The 16,805-nt window shown below is 37.3% G+C and overlaps 1 protein-coding gene across 2 annotated transcripts in view; it reads right to left on the bottom strand.

Moving 5' to 3' along the window:
• LOC113960854 (guanine nucleotide-binding protein G(q) subunit alpha-like) overlaps positions 1–16,805 on the bottom strand; it is a 131,202-nt gene that overhangs the window by 19,137 nt on the left and 95,260 nt on the right. For both annotated transcript variants that reach the window (XM_027670688.1, XM_027670689.1), the window contains exons 4-5: positions 8,803–8,931; positions 7,720–7,849 (exon numbers count right to left, since the gene is read on the bottom strand). In XM_027670688.1, coding sequence (XP_027526489.1) covers positions 7,720–7,849; positions 8,803–8,931 — 259 coding nt within the window. The remainder of the gene's footprint in view (positions 1–7,719; positions 7,850–8,802; positions 8,932–16,805) is intronic.

Below are 16,805 nucleotides of genomic sequence, written 5' to 3'. Positions count from 1 at the left end.
TAACGAACCAAGCAACATTGATCCTTTCTACTTGGGACAACCTAAGAATAACAAAATTTTCCATCAAAATAACAGTGTTATTATTCAGTTACTTGAAGCACAAAAACATTGCAGAAAACAACCCTACAAAGTTCTTTCAGTTTCAATTTGCAGCTATGGTTGAGATACTGAAGCCCTAATTTTCTTAATATCATGTTTTACCTTCATACAAGTGTTACTTCTGATAAAATACTTCTGATAAAGTTCTTCAGTTACCACAATGGTAACTACATTAATGCACATATCCACTATCAAATAAAGTAGGGTTCCTTAGGGTATCAAAGAAGCTATGGCAAAACCTTATGGCATGACTACAAAGATGGTCCCTGAAGAAACAAAATCTCCTTTCACATGTCAAACTAGAGCTTTTCTAGAATCAAAGAAGTTATGTTAGAATGGACCTGTGGAAGTCAACTGGTGTAACTCCTAGCTCCCAGCAGGAAAATCTTTGTCACGAGATTAGGTTACTCATGGCTGTATCCAGTCAAGCTTAGAACATCTCTCTCCAGGATGGATATCCTACCACCCCAAACCAACAATTCTGCTTCACTCACTCCTATGTAGATACATCATCTTTCTGCCCTCGTATTTGTGAACACACCAAGTCAAACACAGTTTTACTGTAGGCCACTGTATTTACAAATTATTAGGATGCTAGACCGCCTTGATGATCCCCTGTTGGTAATATTTTGGACATAGCATTTTTAAGAACAACTTACAATGCTCCACACTGTTTCCCCAAGGGACTCTACCAGTCAGATATCCCTTTTCCCTTTCATCTCTCCTGTTCCACTTGTCTGAGTACCCCCCTGAATTAATGAAAGATTTGTGCAACGGCTATTGGAAATGTTGCACGAGTCATTTCCAGATCTATGGGTTCTATTCACATCTCAAATCACAAATGTTATGCTTTCCTACTTTTAGTGCCATGCAAACACTTGGTACTGGTAAATGAAGCTGTTATTCTACATTTCAGAAACTTAGAAGACTTGATGGGGTCACAGCTGCACATTCCTCCGAAGTAACAGCCACTGCTTTAGAAAGCTGTAAAACTATGGGATGCTGAATACAGTTACAAGTTACAGCAGCAGAATTCTCAACAATGCAAGCAGCAGTCTTTGCACAAACCTGGCTGCTACACCACTGTATGTCATACTGCAGCAATGGAGCAGGTTTAGACAAGTTTCTGGGGAACTCCTTCTGTTCAGGATGAAGAGAATGGCGCCACATGCAAAAGTTTTTGTTGGAATATTTCAAAAGTGACTGACCAAGAATGGAACAAAAAAGATTCAATCTGGTTATCATACCAGGTTAGGTGATGCAGGTGCTTAAAGCAGACAAACCATTTGGTTCTATGTCATAAGGAAATGAAAGCCAGTGGACAGATCAACACAAAGAAAAAACAAGAGGACGGGGAAATTATCTTTATGGCATTATTATTTTTAATGTCCATTGAGCCATATGGCAGTTGTCAAGCTCACAGAAAAAACAGATCCTAGAAAACAGCTTAATATGTGTGAAAGGAGGAGAAACAGGAAGTAATGGCAATATGAGACACAGTTTGAAGGCAGGGAATGACAGAATCATTTAGATTGAAAAAGTCCTTTAAAATCACGTGACTATGATTCTTAAGCCAAGGAATCAATTTTTCTATTACTTTAAAAACTCAGAATTCTTAAGCTATTCCTTCATACACTACAAACCTTTTCAGCAAGAACTACAATCTGGGATCAAACCTATAAGTACATGAGTTATAAGGAGGTGTTACTTTCTATAAAACTTTGATGTGAACTGGATCACAGTTCTGATGATTAAAGGCAACGGAAGGAAATACTGTTTTAAGAGAAATTCCGTTACATATTATTATATTAAAACTAACAATTTTGACTGTAGCTAAATAGAATTTAATTTATGAAGACATAGAGACATAGTACAAGCTTTAAAAAAGGCTTTAAAACATAAGCTGTTTCTTAAAAAGTGCAGAACTCAACAACCATCTCCTCTTACCAAGGAGGCTCATAATTTACCCTTCAATCCTGTTAGAACTTCCCATTTTATAATTTTTTTTTTAAACAAAATGTATCGGCTCTGACCAGAACAATCTAAACTGTCATTTTCCCCCAATATATTCTGTGCAATGGATATTTAAAATACTCATACTGATTTACTTCTACAAATTATCTTCTAGCAATGCATACTTCATGCTGTTCAATGCCTCTGTTGCTTTGAAACCTCTCACAATAGGAAAGATAGTATTTGCTTTCTGATAGTTTGGAAAATTTCTAATTTTCACTTGGCCTATTAATCCATTAATTTAGCTGAACTGAGGAAACTGTATCCTGTCTTTTCTGGTTTTGCTCTGAGAACAGTAGTGAAAAAAACCACACCTACATAATCACCAAAGAGCTATCTGAAATGTTATATACCTTAAGACTTTTAGTGTGTTAATGTGGAAGAAAAATATGCTCAAGCTTCAATAAATATTTTGCTATTTTCAAGTACTTAACAAGCTGTGCAAAGAGTTTCTTTTTTCTGAAACTCTATTTTCCAGGTATACCATTATGTCTCTAGTTCTTCCATAATTACAAGTGGTTACTGGTTCTCTTACAAAGCTGGAACTCAATTTGCATTTATTGCACTGAGACTCTGAGATTTTATATGTTGAGAGGACCTACCCATGATACGTATGTAAATGCAGCATGTCCTGTAATATCTATTAATATACTTAATCTAGAATGAATCCTTTATTTAAGAAAATAAGTCGATTTTCAACATGGGTAAAGTTCTAAACTGTGCTTTTTAATAAAACCGTAAATTTCTTCAAATCTGCTGTCATAATTCAGAGCTAAAGCATGACCCACAGGATATAATATATCATAAATCAATTTACCAGACAGATGATTCCCTAATTTATTTCACCTCTAATTCCACTGGAGTTTTCTGAAAAACTGAAAAGATGAAACAACTGATAATTTAATTTATAACATGTTCTCCTTTGTCACATCATATCAGTCTAATGTAATATTTATTTAATTTACAGTACTATTAATGTAATTAGTATATTATGTCCTCTGGCTCAAATTTTGTCCTCATTTTCACCAATGTACCTAGAAAGACTTTCTGTTTTATTAAGGGCAGAATGCAGAACAGCTAGCTATCTCTGCTTCTTCATGTATGTTAGAAGAAAGACGGACTTCATGACTGTACATCAACTGAAATTTTGCAGGATAAGTTTAAATATACCATCTTTATCGATTCTTCCCATTTTGTACTTATGCACCAAAATAAAGTTATGTACAATCCAGATACATACTTAAGAGAGATGCCATTGTTTCTGAGTATCACCTTTTAGAGAAATCAGTTAAAATACAGTCGGACAGCCATATGTCCTTTTCTTCAGGACTGAAGCTCCCAACTCTTTAGTTGCAGATCTTTGTCTTGGGAGTACAGTTTCATGAATGTGTCATTTAAAAGTCATCCTACACCGGTCTCTGAATAACAGGCAATCTGAACACTTGTTTTGCTTTCCATGTATGATGTCCCCTTACACATTAGTTATAATATATTCCTCAGAACTTTTAATTCTTAACTCCTCCAAAGGCACAAAGACAGAAACAGTTCCCAGCTCCACCTCACACATATCCAGTGAGTAAAAGCCCTGGAGAGACACTAACAAATCCTTTTAACTCAGCAGAAGCTCATCTGATTTATAATCCCAATGTATTTCTCTTGAATGAGGTAAACAAGGGAAGAAATAGATTTACAACTAAGCATCCACCAGGCACTACATTTTGAAATACAAATCTTCAGGGGTCTAAACCGATTTCTTAATGAGAAAGGGTCATATAATCATAGATGCACCAAATGGTAAATAGTAATTGCTACAGATTCGTATTTAGTCATGAAAATGAGTGTAATGAAAAACCGTATTAACTAAAAAGAATGCCACAAATTATTAAAAATTACAGTTTTCTTTGTAAAAACGTACTACAAGGGAAGAGACTTCAGGCAGTGAATAAATTAGAAAAAGAAAGTAGGCCATCTTACAAAAACCATAGCTTAATCAGGTCATGAAAGCAATGCAAAGGAAATAGCAGAACACTGTAAATTGTCAAGTCAGATATTTTAATTTCAGTACAAGGCACACAGATCAAAGAAGGATTAGATTCCATCCTAGTATCAAAATGATGGCACATATATGAAGAAAGCAGGGCATTTATACACACTCTCTCACTTTTGTGCTAAAATTTCAATTCTGCTTCACGATTTAAAGCTAGGTGCAAAAATATCTCTTGGCTGGTTACCAAAGTCTCCAAGTTAAATCACTGTCTTCCCTTATGAGGTTGTCACTCTGTAGTGACAAACAAAAACATTTTTCTGGGATAAATTTCTTAATTCAAGGCGTCAACTAACACCTTTAAAACCTTTTCCCATACTTCTGCCACACTCACATTCAGAAAAACTATGCTTTGCTTTATGCAGAGTAAATAAACCCATTTTTCCATTTATTCTGGCACTGCAATGGTTAGAGATAAAGGGAAGAGAAAAGGAAAGGAAGAAAGCAGTGCCCGGGCATACCAACAAAATCTAGACAGACAGGTTACAGTTTGCTGAAAGCCAAAACTTAAGCTGCCCAGATTGGTGCTTAGCTCTGACACTGTCTGGATCATTCCCAGAGCTAGAGTAACACAGACCTAAGGGTGACGGAAAGTCTACTAGACTATGTATATATGACTTGAAAACAAAAACTGGTCATGATTAAAGTAATGAATATATTTTAAACTAAAAAGGTTCCGAAGTTTTCCACTATTGTTAATAAGAAACTCAAATAGTTTAGCAGCAAGGTGAAAGAACCATCTGCAAGAAGGTTTTGACCTCCATAAAGTATTTTGAAAGTGAAAAATCTGAAAAATCAAACCAGCTTTATGAGTAAAGTGATCTTTTTCATGATAGTTGAAAAGTAGTTACAGAAAAGCTACCACAATTTTAGGCATCGCTTCAGTCATGGAAGAGCCCAGAGCACAATCTTCAGTCAGATGTTCTATTCAGATCACAACACTTGAACCCTTTTAGCTTATGAGAACACAGAGCAAGCTGGTATACACCAAATGACTCAGCCTAGGAAGACAATGCTTTGTCTTCTACAGCAGGGATGCTATAAGTCATGATCTACACACTGAAGTTATCTGACAAACTAGAGAAAGTGCTGAGTAACCCACCTAACTAGAACATGTCATGGGTTTAACCTGTGGCTGGGTTTTAGTAGCGGGGGGGTGGGCTATAGGGTGGCTTCTGTTAGAAGCTACTAGAAGCTTTCACTATCCTAGGAAAAGCCAAGGATAGCCAGTTCCAGGAGGGATTTCCTGCTGCTGGCCAAGTCTGAGCCAATGAGATGTGCTTCTGTGATAACATATTTAAGAACAGAGGAAGAGAAGGTTGTGGCGCAGAAGAAATTCCAGTCCAGGAGAACAAGCAGTCATCAAGCTCTGTGCAGCCGAAGGCAGGGGCGGATGAAGGGGGGGGCCACCCCCTCCCCCAGAAGCAGGGCAAAGACTTAAAGCTGAAGCCTCTGCAGCCCATAAAGAACCACTGGAGAGCAGAAACCCTCCTGCAGCCTATGGAGGAGTCCATGCTGGAGCAGGAAGATACACGAAGGAGGCTGTAACCCCCTGTGGGAGGCCCAAATGGATCGAAGTCCTGCTGGAGACCTGTGGCCCATGGAGAGGGAAGCCCATGCCAGAGCAGTTTTTTCGAGTAGGACTTGTGGCCCCTGTAGGAGATCCACGTCGGTACAGCTCAACCCATGAAGGACTGCACCCCCTTGGGGAAGTCGTCCATGCGGTGACAGATTGGAAAGAACTGTTGCCCGAGGGGTGGATGGACTCACACTGGAGAGGTTCATCAAGAACTGTCTCCCGTGGGAGGGACCCCATGGAAGCAGAGGAAGGAGTCGGAGTTGCAGAGACCCCCCTGTAGCCCGTCGTGAAGACCATCGCAACATAGGTGTCCCCCTGTAAACTATGGAGGACCATCAGACTGCAAAGAGCCAACAGTAAAAAGTTGCTGCCTGAAGGATGGACTCAAATAACAACAAACCCCCCTTTCCTCGTCCCCCTGCACCACTGGGGGAAGGAAGGAAGACCTGAAAAGAAGGACGGTGGGGAGAAGGGGAAGGTGTTTTAAGACAGTGTTTTATTTCTCACTCTTTAGCTCTTATTCTATTAGTAATAAATTTAAGTTTTATCCTCACTCTGAGTTTGTTTTGCCTGTTAACACTGCCTTCTTTCAATCCTTATCTCTACTCATGAAATTCCTTTGCTGTTTTTTTCCTCTCTTCCTCTCTCCTCTGTCCAGCTGCACAGGGGAGGAGGGAGGGTAGTGGAGTGGTTTTAATAGGCCCCTGGCATCTGGCCAGGGTCAAACCACGACACAGGGAACCAGAGTCTGGTCAATCTCTCCCTATGAGATAGTTCCTTTGAGAAGTTCTTCCTATGAGAAAGACTATATGAAAACACAGATATAAACTGCTACAATCCAAAAGTTTGAAAGCTTATTTTGGATAGTTACAATAGCACTTGAAAATTATTATAACTAATTTTTCTTTACGTGATTTCTAATATATTTTGCTTTGCCTTGTATAATTAAAATGCTTAATACCTGTGTGTTGACTTTGTGGCTGCAGAAGACTAATGCAAACAGAAAAAGACGGAACCAGACATTTCTAGTTTGGCTTGAGATGAGCCAAGTCTGACTGAGTTCTCTTTATCTCCATGTGTCTAGCTGCCAAAATTGCAAGAGATGAAGTTGGTGCAGACTCCATCATCATTTTTCTAAATTCAGCTTTGAATGATACACTTAATTATAGAATTAATTTTTCTTTCAGGAAAAGACTATGAACATAAAAGCTTTCAGAGCTGCCAGGCTTTTAAAAAAAATTAATCCTGAAGAAAGTTCAACATACAAACATGAATGTTGAGGGACACCTGTTTTACTTTATGTCAACCATTCTCTTAGACACTGTAATCAACATGTATGCAGCCATGAAGAAGATATTTTCAAATGTTTTCTTTCTTCCACCTAACTTTTGTAAGCACGTGCTAGAAGACTTGCATAGGACAGTGCCTGTGAATAAAATTCTAAATGTTTGAAGAGTAACTTAAAATAGCCCTCAGAAAAGATAAAATAATCTGAACATTGAAAAACCTCCTTACTCTGTGAAACTGCCTGCAAAATAATGGATACTAGTGTGTTTTGCACCCTCAGCTCACCCAGTTGCTTAATTCTCTTATCTTCTGAAATAAAAATACAATATATTTCCTATGGTTTAAGTCAAAGGAATGACATTTACTACCTCAGGGTCTGTTCCAGCAAGGACTCTCTAAATTTCATTTTCATTTACACTACTTAACTATTGTGCCTCTGCTCATAACACTAACTGCACAAACATTCAGTCTGCACTCCCCTTCAACACAAAATAGACAGAATTCTTTGAATCCTCCATGGAGTGGATCAGCTTTGCCATATTTGAAGACTGATCCCTTCCTTCCCTTTGATCCCTATAGTGCTTCTCACACCAGTGAGTGCAAGATGTGCTCGTACATGCATTTAGAAAACACCTGGGACTGCACAAGTGAACATATTTTTCTTTAAAACTGGTGGCTTTTGCTGATGATTGCTTACCTCATTATCTGACTCCACAAGCACTTGATCATATTCACTAAGAGCTACTAGGAACATGATAGATGTGACGTTTTCAAAGCAATGTATCCATTTTCTTCTTTCTGATCGCTGACCTCCTACATCCACCATTCTGTAAAATTAACATCCACATCAACTCCATGAATACTTTAACAGATAAACACACAATCACACACATAATGACAAAATTCAAGAATTTAGTTAAGACTACAGTTTGGTTTGGTTTTCTTAATGATTTTTCCCATTGATATTTAATAGAATCTCTTGTAAGTAGACAGTTCATCATATTTGCTTTAAGTCTGATTTGTTTTCTGTATTTAAATTATTGTTGGACTCAACCCCCTCAGAATTATGAGATATAAAGGTCTCATGAGCTATGACTTGGCAATTTATGCCCTGTGTATTCAACAGAAACAGATGTGAATAGAATACACTTGGTGGACTGCCTTTTTCCGCCCAAATTACCAGAATCAAAATTCTCAATTTGCTAAAGCTGCCCCATTTTAAGCAAATAGAATACAATATGTACCTACTAAAATTTTTGATAGGCAAAATTAAAACTCATGTTTGCTGCAGTATATTCCCATGTCTCAGTGTAAGCACAGGTGTCTAATTTGCAGTTATTTTTTAAACAACTGTACTTGCACTAAGGTAGGGTGATTTCTCTCTAAAGGAGAGCAATTTCTCTCTAAAAGTCAACTACACATGTGCTAACTTTTTATTCCATAATTTACATGAATGACAAAGACACATGATTTTATTTTCAGATTACTACTCATTACTTTGATGCATATTATTGAAAAGATGAATTACAGATTTTCTATTAGTAATAACTACCTTCAAAAATAATGGACCTATTTGTCTTTGATCCTTCTGACATGTTTAATGTCATTTCCTTATTAAATGTAGACAATTACATGAAAATAAATTGACCTAACTCAAATTTTAAAAATACAGAATTATTGCTTTTTATGCACTTTTAACCAATATCCTATACTTGCCATTACTAACATAAAAGGAAACAAAAGAAACAAAGCAAGTGCATGTTAAAACTTTTTTTTCTACCTGAAAATGACGCTTTGTAAGTCGAATGGATATTCAATGATCCCTGTTGTTGGGACTCGAACTCTGAGCACATCCTGCTGAGTTGGCAGATAGGTGGAATCTGCTATGCGGTCCAAGTCATTAAGATAGCTATAGACAGGGAGAAACAACAGGAATGCTAGACAGTGACACCATCATCCCACTGAGGAAAAGAGAAAGGAAAATTTGGGAATGGAAATGGGCTGTGGGGTAGCAAGAAGTACAACAGGAAAAAAAAAGAACATTATCGGCAGAAAAGAGGGGACAAACCATAAAAAATGCACTCCATCCCCACTTACATAGCTTTAACAGCAGGGTGGCATAACTATTATGGGGGCTTTTTTATGCAACTTTGCTTGGCTTTCACATGTAAATTCACCAAAGTTTTCAATCACATAATTCTAGGAAATTTAGAGACATAGTATTATACAACACGTGAGAACTATAAAATTGCATGGTCTTACTAGAATATGTAATATATTTCTTGATATTCATGCTGCAGTGTCTACACACACACCTGGATAAACAAACATGAACCTTCCGAAGAACAATGAACTGCTACAGACTAGATCATTACCAGTTATAAAATAACAGGAGGATAAGTGGCACTGTTTTGAGACTAAACTAAAAAAGGAAAAACCCACCCACTGTCAAATTAAAAAATTCTCCATATCCTATTATCAGAAGGCAGCACCAGCATTTAGCGGAATCTCTGCACCCAAAGTCCTGCATTCACACTGAAACTTCTGATTAAGTTTCATAATCAGTACATTATGAAAGTTTCATTATCAGTACATACAGCCTGCAGTACATAAAATACACTACAGCTGGCCAGCAAATAACCCAAAATTGCTATAAAATTAATTGTAAAGGTTCAGTAACTACAACACAAAACTCTTATGCTTATTGGTTAATGCTGAGTTTCAACCATAAAGCACCAGTGTACAAGTTTTAATTAACTGTCATTAAAGACATCCTGCAACAAAGAAGTGTAACAATGTGTGTGATAGCCTTTTTGGGTCCGGGAGCTGGACATCTCATGAAGTCAGTGCACTAGGTACCTTATGCTCTCCCCATAGCAGACATCTGGAATAAAGACTGCTGGAAGAAATTAAGTTCTTTGGCATTTGGCTAGTTCACAGCAGAAGAATGACCTAGAGTTAGCTGTTGAGAACATAAATTAATTTAGGAATACCCTCATTCATTCTAGGGGATGAGAGCAATGGTCTTGTAATTTATTAAATGATTATGAAGTGTCACCAAGCTCTGAATATGTTCTTCTTCTCATAGTAATTTGTGAAGGTGCTTTTTTTAAATAAAGCTAGAAAAGAAATAATCAGTCTTATTCTTGATGTCATGAACTACTTCTTAATGAAATAGTGAGAGGATGTTATCCTGAACAATGACAAAAATAAGATAGTTTGATTTCTACCTTACAGTAAAAATACAGATGAATTACTTTGTTAGCTCTGGAAAGGAGCCAAATTATTACTGGCTCAGTTACCAAATGTTATTATCAAATTTCCCTCACTATGATTTTATTCATGAAATATCAATCCGATAATAAGCACTGAATGTGAGAAAGATGTATTAAACACTGTATCTTGCTAAATCAGAAGCTATGACTCTGAAAATATTTTCTGAGAACTGACTAGTTTCTGGCAACAAGAAACAAGTTTGAGTCTGAGCCCATGATCTGCCCTCAGCTTTTTTTACACAAAAAGCAGCATGAACAAGCCCATCATCAGTTTGTTGGTGGAAAAGAAAAAAAAAGTGTAAGTGAATGAGACCCATAACTACCACAGTAAGAAAGTGATGGAGACCCTGAACTAGCTTCTTATTCCCTCCCATCCCCAAAAGAATTAGTTTCGTTTTGTGACTAAATTTTGGAAGGACATAAAGAAGCACTGCTACAGTGGTATTCAGAAAAGCAGGAGAATTTTAACTGAATAAACTGGCAGGTGGCGGCCTATTTTCACAACTGTCTCGTTGCATTCCTTTGGCAAGCTTCAGCTGTGGTCTCCAAGTTGAGCCTGGTTACTACACCTCTGCACAGTGGACGTGTTACAAAGGTATCTGGTAATGCACATCTGGGTGATTTTAGAAAGGTGATAAAGCAAAGGGATACTACTAAATTGTTAAATATCATCTGTGTTTCTAGAAACCATTAAACAAGCAAATAAGGTGTTTTGTTTTGTTTTGTCCTAACACAAATCACTGACATCATTAAGTTTCAGAAGCATTACTTATCCTTAAAAATACTTACCTTTTCCTTGTCCCCATTCAATTATGCTCTAGTTCTGCTCACTCAACAAATAAACTCAGGTGACAACCTTTTCATTCATTTCAGTCGAAGCACCTTACACAGCCTATGCAGTCCACAGAGGAGTCCTTATGCATCCTTATGGAATCCTATTTTTTTTCCTGAATTTCTTCACTTAACAAATCAAAGGATGTTGGGCTCTCTAAGAACTGTCCTGAATTATACATTCAAACCCAGAATCAAAGAAGCAGTGTCAAAACCAGTAAGAGTATCTCATAGAAAAAAAAATCAGAAGCATGCACTAAATCCTTTAAAAATAAAATCTTCGTGGCAATCAGAATCTACAGCCCAACAAAAGCAATTTGAAAAACATCCTGCATGTTTTTGTTTTCCAATAATGATATTTAGCCCCTACCACTTTTCCTTCTAACTTAAAACTTAATAAACAACATAAAATTTATTAATAAACATATTATTGTATCAATTTATTTAAATGAAAATATCCCAAATTACTTCTGAATTACACAAATTATTTCTAAATTACTTCACATATTACTTCTAAATCTTTTATTATTGCTATTTTAATGCTGTGAACATACAGCAAATAGTCAATGAAATTCTTTTTAAGTAGAAAAAATTATTTTAAGTTTTGTTTTGTGGCTTTTCTGTTGTTGTTGTTGCTGTTGTTGTTGTTTTAAGTTTACTTTAACAGAGATACTTCTGCCGAAAAATGACTTGTGCTGGAATTCAGTTTTTAATGAAGTTTTGCATTGTTGTTCTGAAGCAAAGGAGTAGATATTTTCTGCTACTGACAGTTCTGCAGACAATTACATTGCCTGTCACCCTATGAGGATATATAACTTCACGTTCTGCTATCAACTTCAAGGGGATTAAACATGTTTCTGAAAATCAGACTGAAAGCTTTGCCTGCAGCAGCAACCCAGAGCTCCCTTCAAGACATTCTAAAATCACTAAGAATGTCAAGTCCCCCTTAAAAATTATGTAATTTCTAAAATAAAGTAACTAATTCTAAAAAATCTATTACCTTTGGGTAGGAATATCTATCATAGGGATTGACATCAGGGTCTTTCCATTTTACTCACTGTTTTATTTTATGAAGATTTTTGATATATTGCAGAAGTTAATTTCTCTATTCAGCCAAGTGCAATCTTCCTAAAACATCAGTGGGAGCAACTCAACACACCTGAGTTCAACACATTATTGCAACTTTTGTATTAATTGCAAAATGCTACACTTCTAAATCCATAGTACTACACAGCCAAAACCCAAGACATTTTCTCTTCACATAACACAAAAATAGATTTTTGCATTGCATTAAAAGGGGTGGGGTGACAGTCTGATTATTCTGAACAATTGGTTTGTTGGCCTGACTCACTATTTCAAAATGCTGAGAGGGAATATGTAAGTGATTACAGGTGACTACATGAAAAGACAAGGCAACTGGAATACTATTAATATTTAAAGACATATTACCACCACACACATTTTTCACATATTGTAACTGTTCCTGTAGCACTGAAAATTTATTATTTGGCTTATCATGGTTTAAAAGTCACTGTCACAAGAAAGTCTTATATTTTTAAACCTTTCTCATGCCAGAAGAGTTGGATATCTAACTTCTCCCCCCCCACATGAAAGCTGGGGCTTAAAGAAATTCTCTGATCACCAGGGGAATGCAGCACTGCATGCATAGCCTTTAAGTACCCTACAACTTATTAAACTAACAATTTATTTATTTTTATATTACTTTATCAAGCAGCAACTTAAAACACTGAAAGTGCTAGCTGATGCCAACTCTTTTCTTCCTTCAACTGTGTTGGCTCCAGCCCCACCCTAGCTGCACCTCCGCCCATCCCTAGCTGCCAGCTCTTTCACTTGTACAACAGCTTGATAACAAATTTATCTCAAAATTATTTGGAATACTGAAATTGTTCAAATTAAGGTAGTTTATTTGATGGATATGGCCCAGCATGTGGGAAGTCCATAAACTCCAGCAGGAAAGCAGGGTGGAGTTACTTCCTCCACTGTCTTACAAGGAACCAGAAGAATACTTACGAAGCCAAGGCTATGTGAAATGTGTCAGGTTTCTGAATGCAGATGGGTGAGGAGTTAAAGAAAATGAAGATTCTGACTGACTCTTCTGCATATCTGCTTATTAATAAGCTGATTCACTGTGGCTTTAAAGCACTTACCTAATGCAGCCCCTAAAGTACTGACAACTATACTGCTCACCTGGGCAAACAAATCCTATGCACAGAAAAAAAATAAATTAAGCACACAAGAGATATTTGCAGCTTATTTTAGGGTAAGTGCCTAACTCAAAATGAATGAACAAATACTGCAATCAGCCTTTGTCATGCAACTAACTCTTCAGTGCATACTAGAAATTGCTACACGCTCTTGCAAACAAACCACAAGACTTTACATATCCACAAACTTCCACAAAGAGAGAGTTGCCAACAATTGCCCAAAACCAGATTATCTCAGTTTATTAGCTTCAAAATTTAAAGCCATAATAACAATATGGGTATTGCAAATACACTGTCAGCCATCCTGAGGGCTAGTCCAACACTGGGTAACCACCAGCGTCACCATGGGGAATTCAGCTGAACTGATAGTAGCAACTATGCAAGACATTTAGGTCTCAGCTACATGGTACTCTGAGCTTATTTTTACCACCTGCTAAGAAATCTTACTGTGATGAATCACACTGTAGCTATATTGCATCTCACCCAAACAGTACCTACTCAGCTAAGCATTATACAAAGGAAAGAAAACAGGAAAATACGTGGTTCTGAGTAAATTTATAATACAGACCAAGTTTCAAAAGTTAATTATACATGAAATTAGTTTTTGTAAAAATGAATTTTAGTGGCTGCTGAGGTAATTTTCCAGGGGGTTGCTATAGTGACAGGCAGAAGGTGCATTACCAAGGTGATGAGTATATAATGAGCCGCTGGCTGTGGCCCTCCTTTGACGTCAGGAGAAACCGCCAGCATCTAGCAGCATGCCTGTGATCTGCACACTGACCAGAAGCAGAGGAAGCCTTTTGTTTCCCAGTTAGCACTAAGAAAGAATTAATTTTTTATTTTTTTTAATGCATTTGCATCACCTGTGACAAGATCCAAGCCTGCAGCCAGTTTCAGGGAAGCTGCTAGTCTATGGAGGTGCTAATGATGCCCTTGAAAGAGAGCAGGTTTCAAAGGTACTGTTTCTCCCCATTTCAAAATAAACAGCAGGAGCAGGATCATGGGAGTAGATTGACTGGCTCTGTATGTTTCTGCATTTCTTTCCCATATAGAAATCAAGCAAGGAAGTGAGACTCCTAACCTTAATAAACAGACCAGAGTTGTTTTAACCAATAAAGTTCTTTAAGAAGTTAAATATGACCCCCATCATCATGAACAGGCAGCTCAATATTCAGACTTAATTAATTTCCTAGGGCTGCATCACCTAATGAAGACAGATCATCAAATCTTGAATTTACTTTCAGAGATTGAGGTCTTGGAGTGCCTTCAACATGGGACAGGCATTTCAAAACACTCTCCTCCAGCCACGAGCTACTACTTACCAGCATCTTTGAACTCAGATTTTTGCAAGTAATCAGGTGATAAAGTAGCATTTTCTCAGGAATAATTCCATGAGATGAATTTCTGTAACTTTAAACTATGTTCAGTGTATAGCCTAAATAATCAGGTGCAAGCGGTAAGGCATGGGCAGACAAAACCAGAAAAGCTACACCCTTCATCCATCTGTAACTCGTTTCCCTTTCTGAGGTTAAAAATGAGACTAGTCTACTTACTATTACTACCTAATAAGTCTTCCTAAACTCAGCAGGCAAAACTGATGTAGAAAGATGCTGAGTTAATATTCACTAGCATACTAACAAACTCTATGCTTAGAAGAAGTCTGCCTGAAAGACCCTGTGAACACAGGGTTAGTCTCTGGGGAGCAGAGTGCCTCTGAAACACACTGCTGAGGAGGAGGGATCTGCCTGGCACCACACCAGAAATACTCCATTAGAAATCTCGAAATAAAACCAAATATGTTGAGATACAGGTAATTATTGTCACTGATAAAAAGGTCAGTATAAAACCAGTAAAGATTATTAGTTATCACCCAGCCAGCCAACAATGTGACTGTTTCTTAGACTACATGGGAAGAATGAGAGTATGAGAAAAAGGGAAAGGACAAACCTCAAGAAATTCTACAAATTCTGTTGTTTGACCTAAAGTTTGATGGGTGATTTCACTGGAACCACAGCTATAAAAGCAAGCCTTACCAGCAACATTTCATATGCAAATTCTTTCACTGCATTCAACCACAAGTAAGACAGATTTTGGTATGACAGTAACCATAAACATTCACATATTTTCAATCCTAAAGCTCTGAGGTTTAATTAAAAAAAAAAGAAGAAAAAAAGAAGTATTTTCCACAAAATTAGAATAGTTCATGGTTATTACCCTCTACAAAGTGTGCTGTTTCATACACATACAGCGGCAGTGCAAGTGAAAATAAAAACCTAACCAAAGCCCATTATTAAGGATAATTAGGCAGGATATTCAATAAGATTTGATACATCTCTGTCCTTTGGAGCCTGGCTATTCTGGAATAAGGTAGGGCTACACTCCATACTATTGTTGGGGTTTGGTGTGGTTTTGTGGGGGCACGGGTAGAGGGTTGGAATTTCTGTTCTGCAAAACTCTGAACTGGCTGATGAGACTACCCCTACAAGAAACAGCACTAGTTTTGACCATGTGCAGAAACGAAAGCTTTGAAAAACATTTATTTTTCTGCATTTTTAAAAATGCATACAACTTGCTTGTCTTTCAACTGCACATATACAAAATGGTAAAGTTGCTGCAGCAGGAATTTTCCTGCCTCACAATGCTGCCAGAAAAACTGACAAAAGTGTCCTCTTTGCTAACAGTCAGGAGCACAAGAAAAGGAATCAATTTTCAGTGTACACACCTAAATGTAAACAAGTACGGCTGCGTTCTCAGAATTTTTGTAGAGGTTTGCGCTTCTGAGCCTCTACACCACTGGTGAAAAATGGAGGCACATTACCAGTTTCCAGAACCATCTAATCTTAATCTAAAGTAAACACAGTAAACCTAAGATCTTTGCAGTGAGGTAGGAAGAATTCTGCACAGGGTTCTTTTTATCCTTATTCTACCCAAATCCTACCTAGCTGCCTTCCTCAATTTCCTGCATGGCTAAAAGCCAACCTCAGCGAAGGCTAAAAAAGGCAAGTCATCAATTAAAAAATGCCTGTGCAAACTTCTCTTTTTAGGAAATGTGGTGTAAAAATTATACAGCCATTAAAAACATGTTTGGTATGGCATGAGAAAAGGATCCTGAAAGAAATACATACCCTATACAGCTTTACATAACCCCACTTCCCTTTCTGAATTTCCTGAGTTCCGCTGCATAATCTGCAGTTTTTCTATAGGAAGCAGTGCTGTGGTATGTAGTAGATTTCATGTCCTATCTTTCTTCAGACCTTCCTTTTATGTTTAAGGACTATATATAAGGGATAAAATAGGATAAGCATGGTTCTGCTGCTAGTACTTGATCTTTGAATTTCAGACTTTCATTTTTATTGGCTGTTTCTATCTTACTGTAAACTTTACATAAGTAAGGCTGTAAACTGTGAATACATAAAGCAGAATCTACCACTCTGCAACAGAAATTGCCCCCA

The sequence above is a fragment of the Neopelma chrysocephalum genome, unplaced genomic scaffold (assembly GCF_003984885.1).
Source record: "Neopelma chrysocephalum unplaced genomic scaffold, ASM398488v2 Primary Assembly neopelma1_96926, whole genome shotgun sequence".
NCBI classification, from domain to species: Eukaryota; Metazoa; Chordata; class Aves; order Passeriformes; family Pipridae; genus Neopelma; species Neopelma chrysocephalum.
This window is presented reverse-complemented; position numbering and strand designations above follow the sequence as displayed.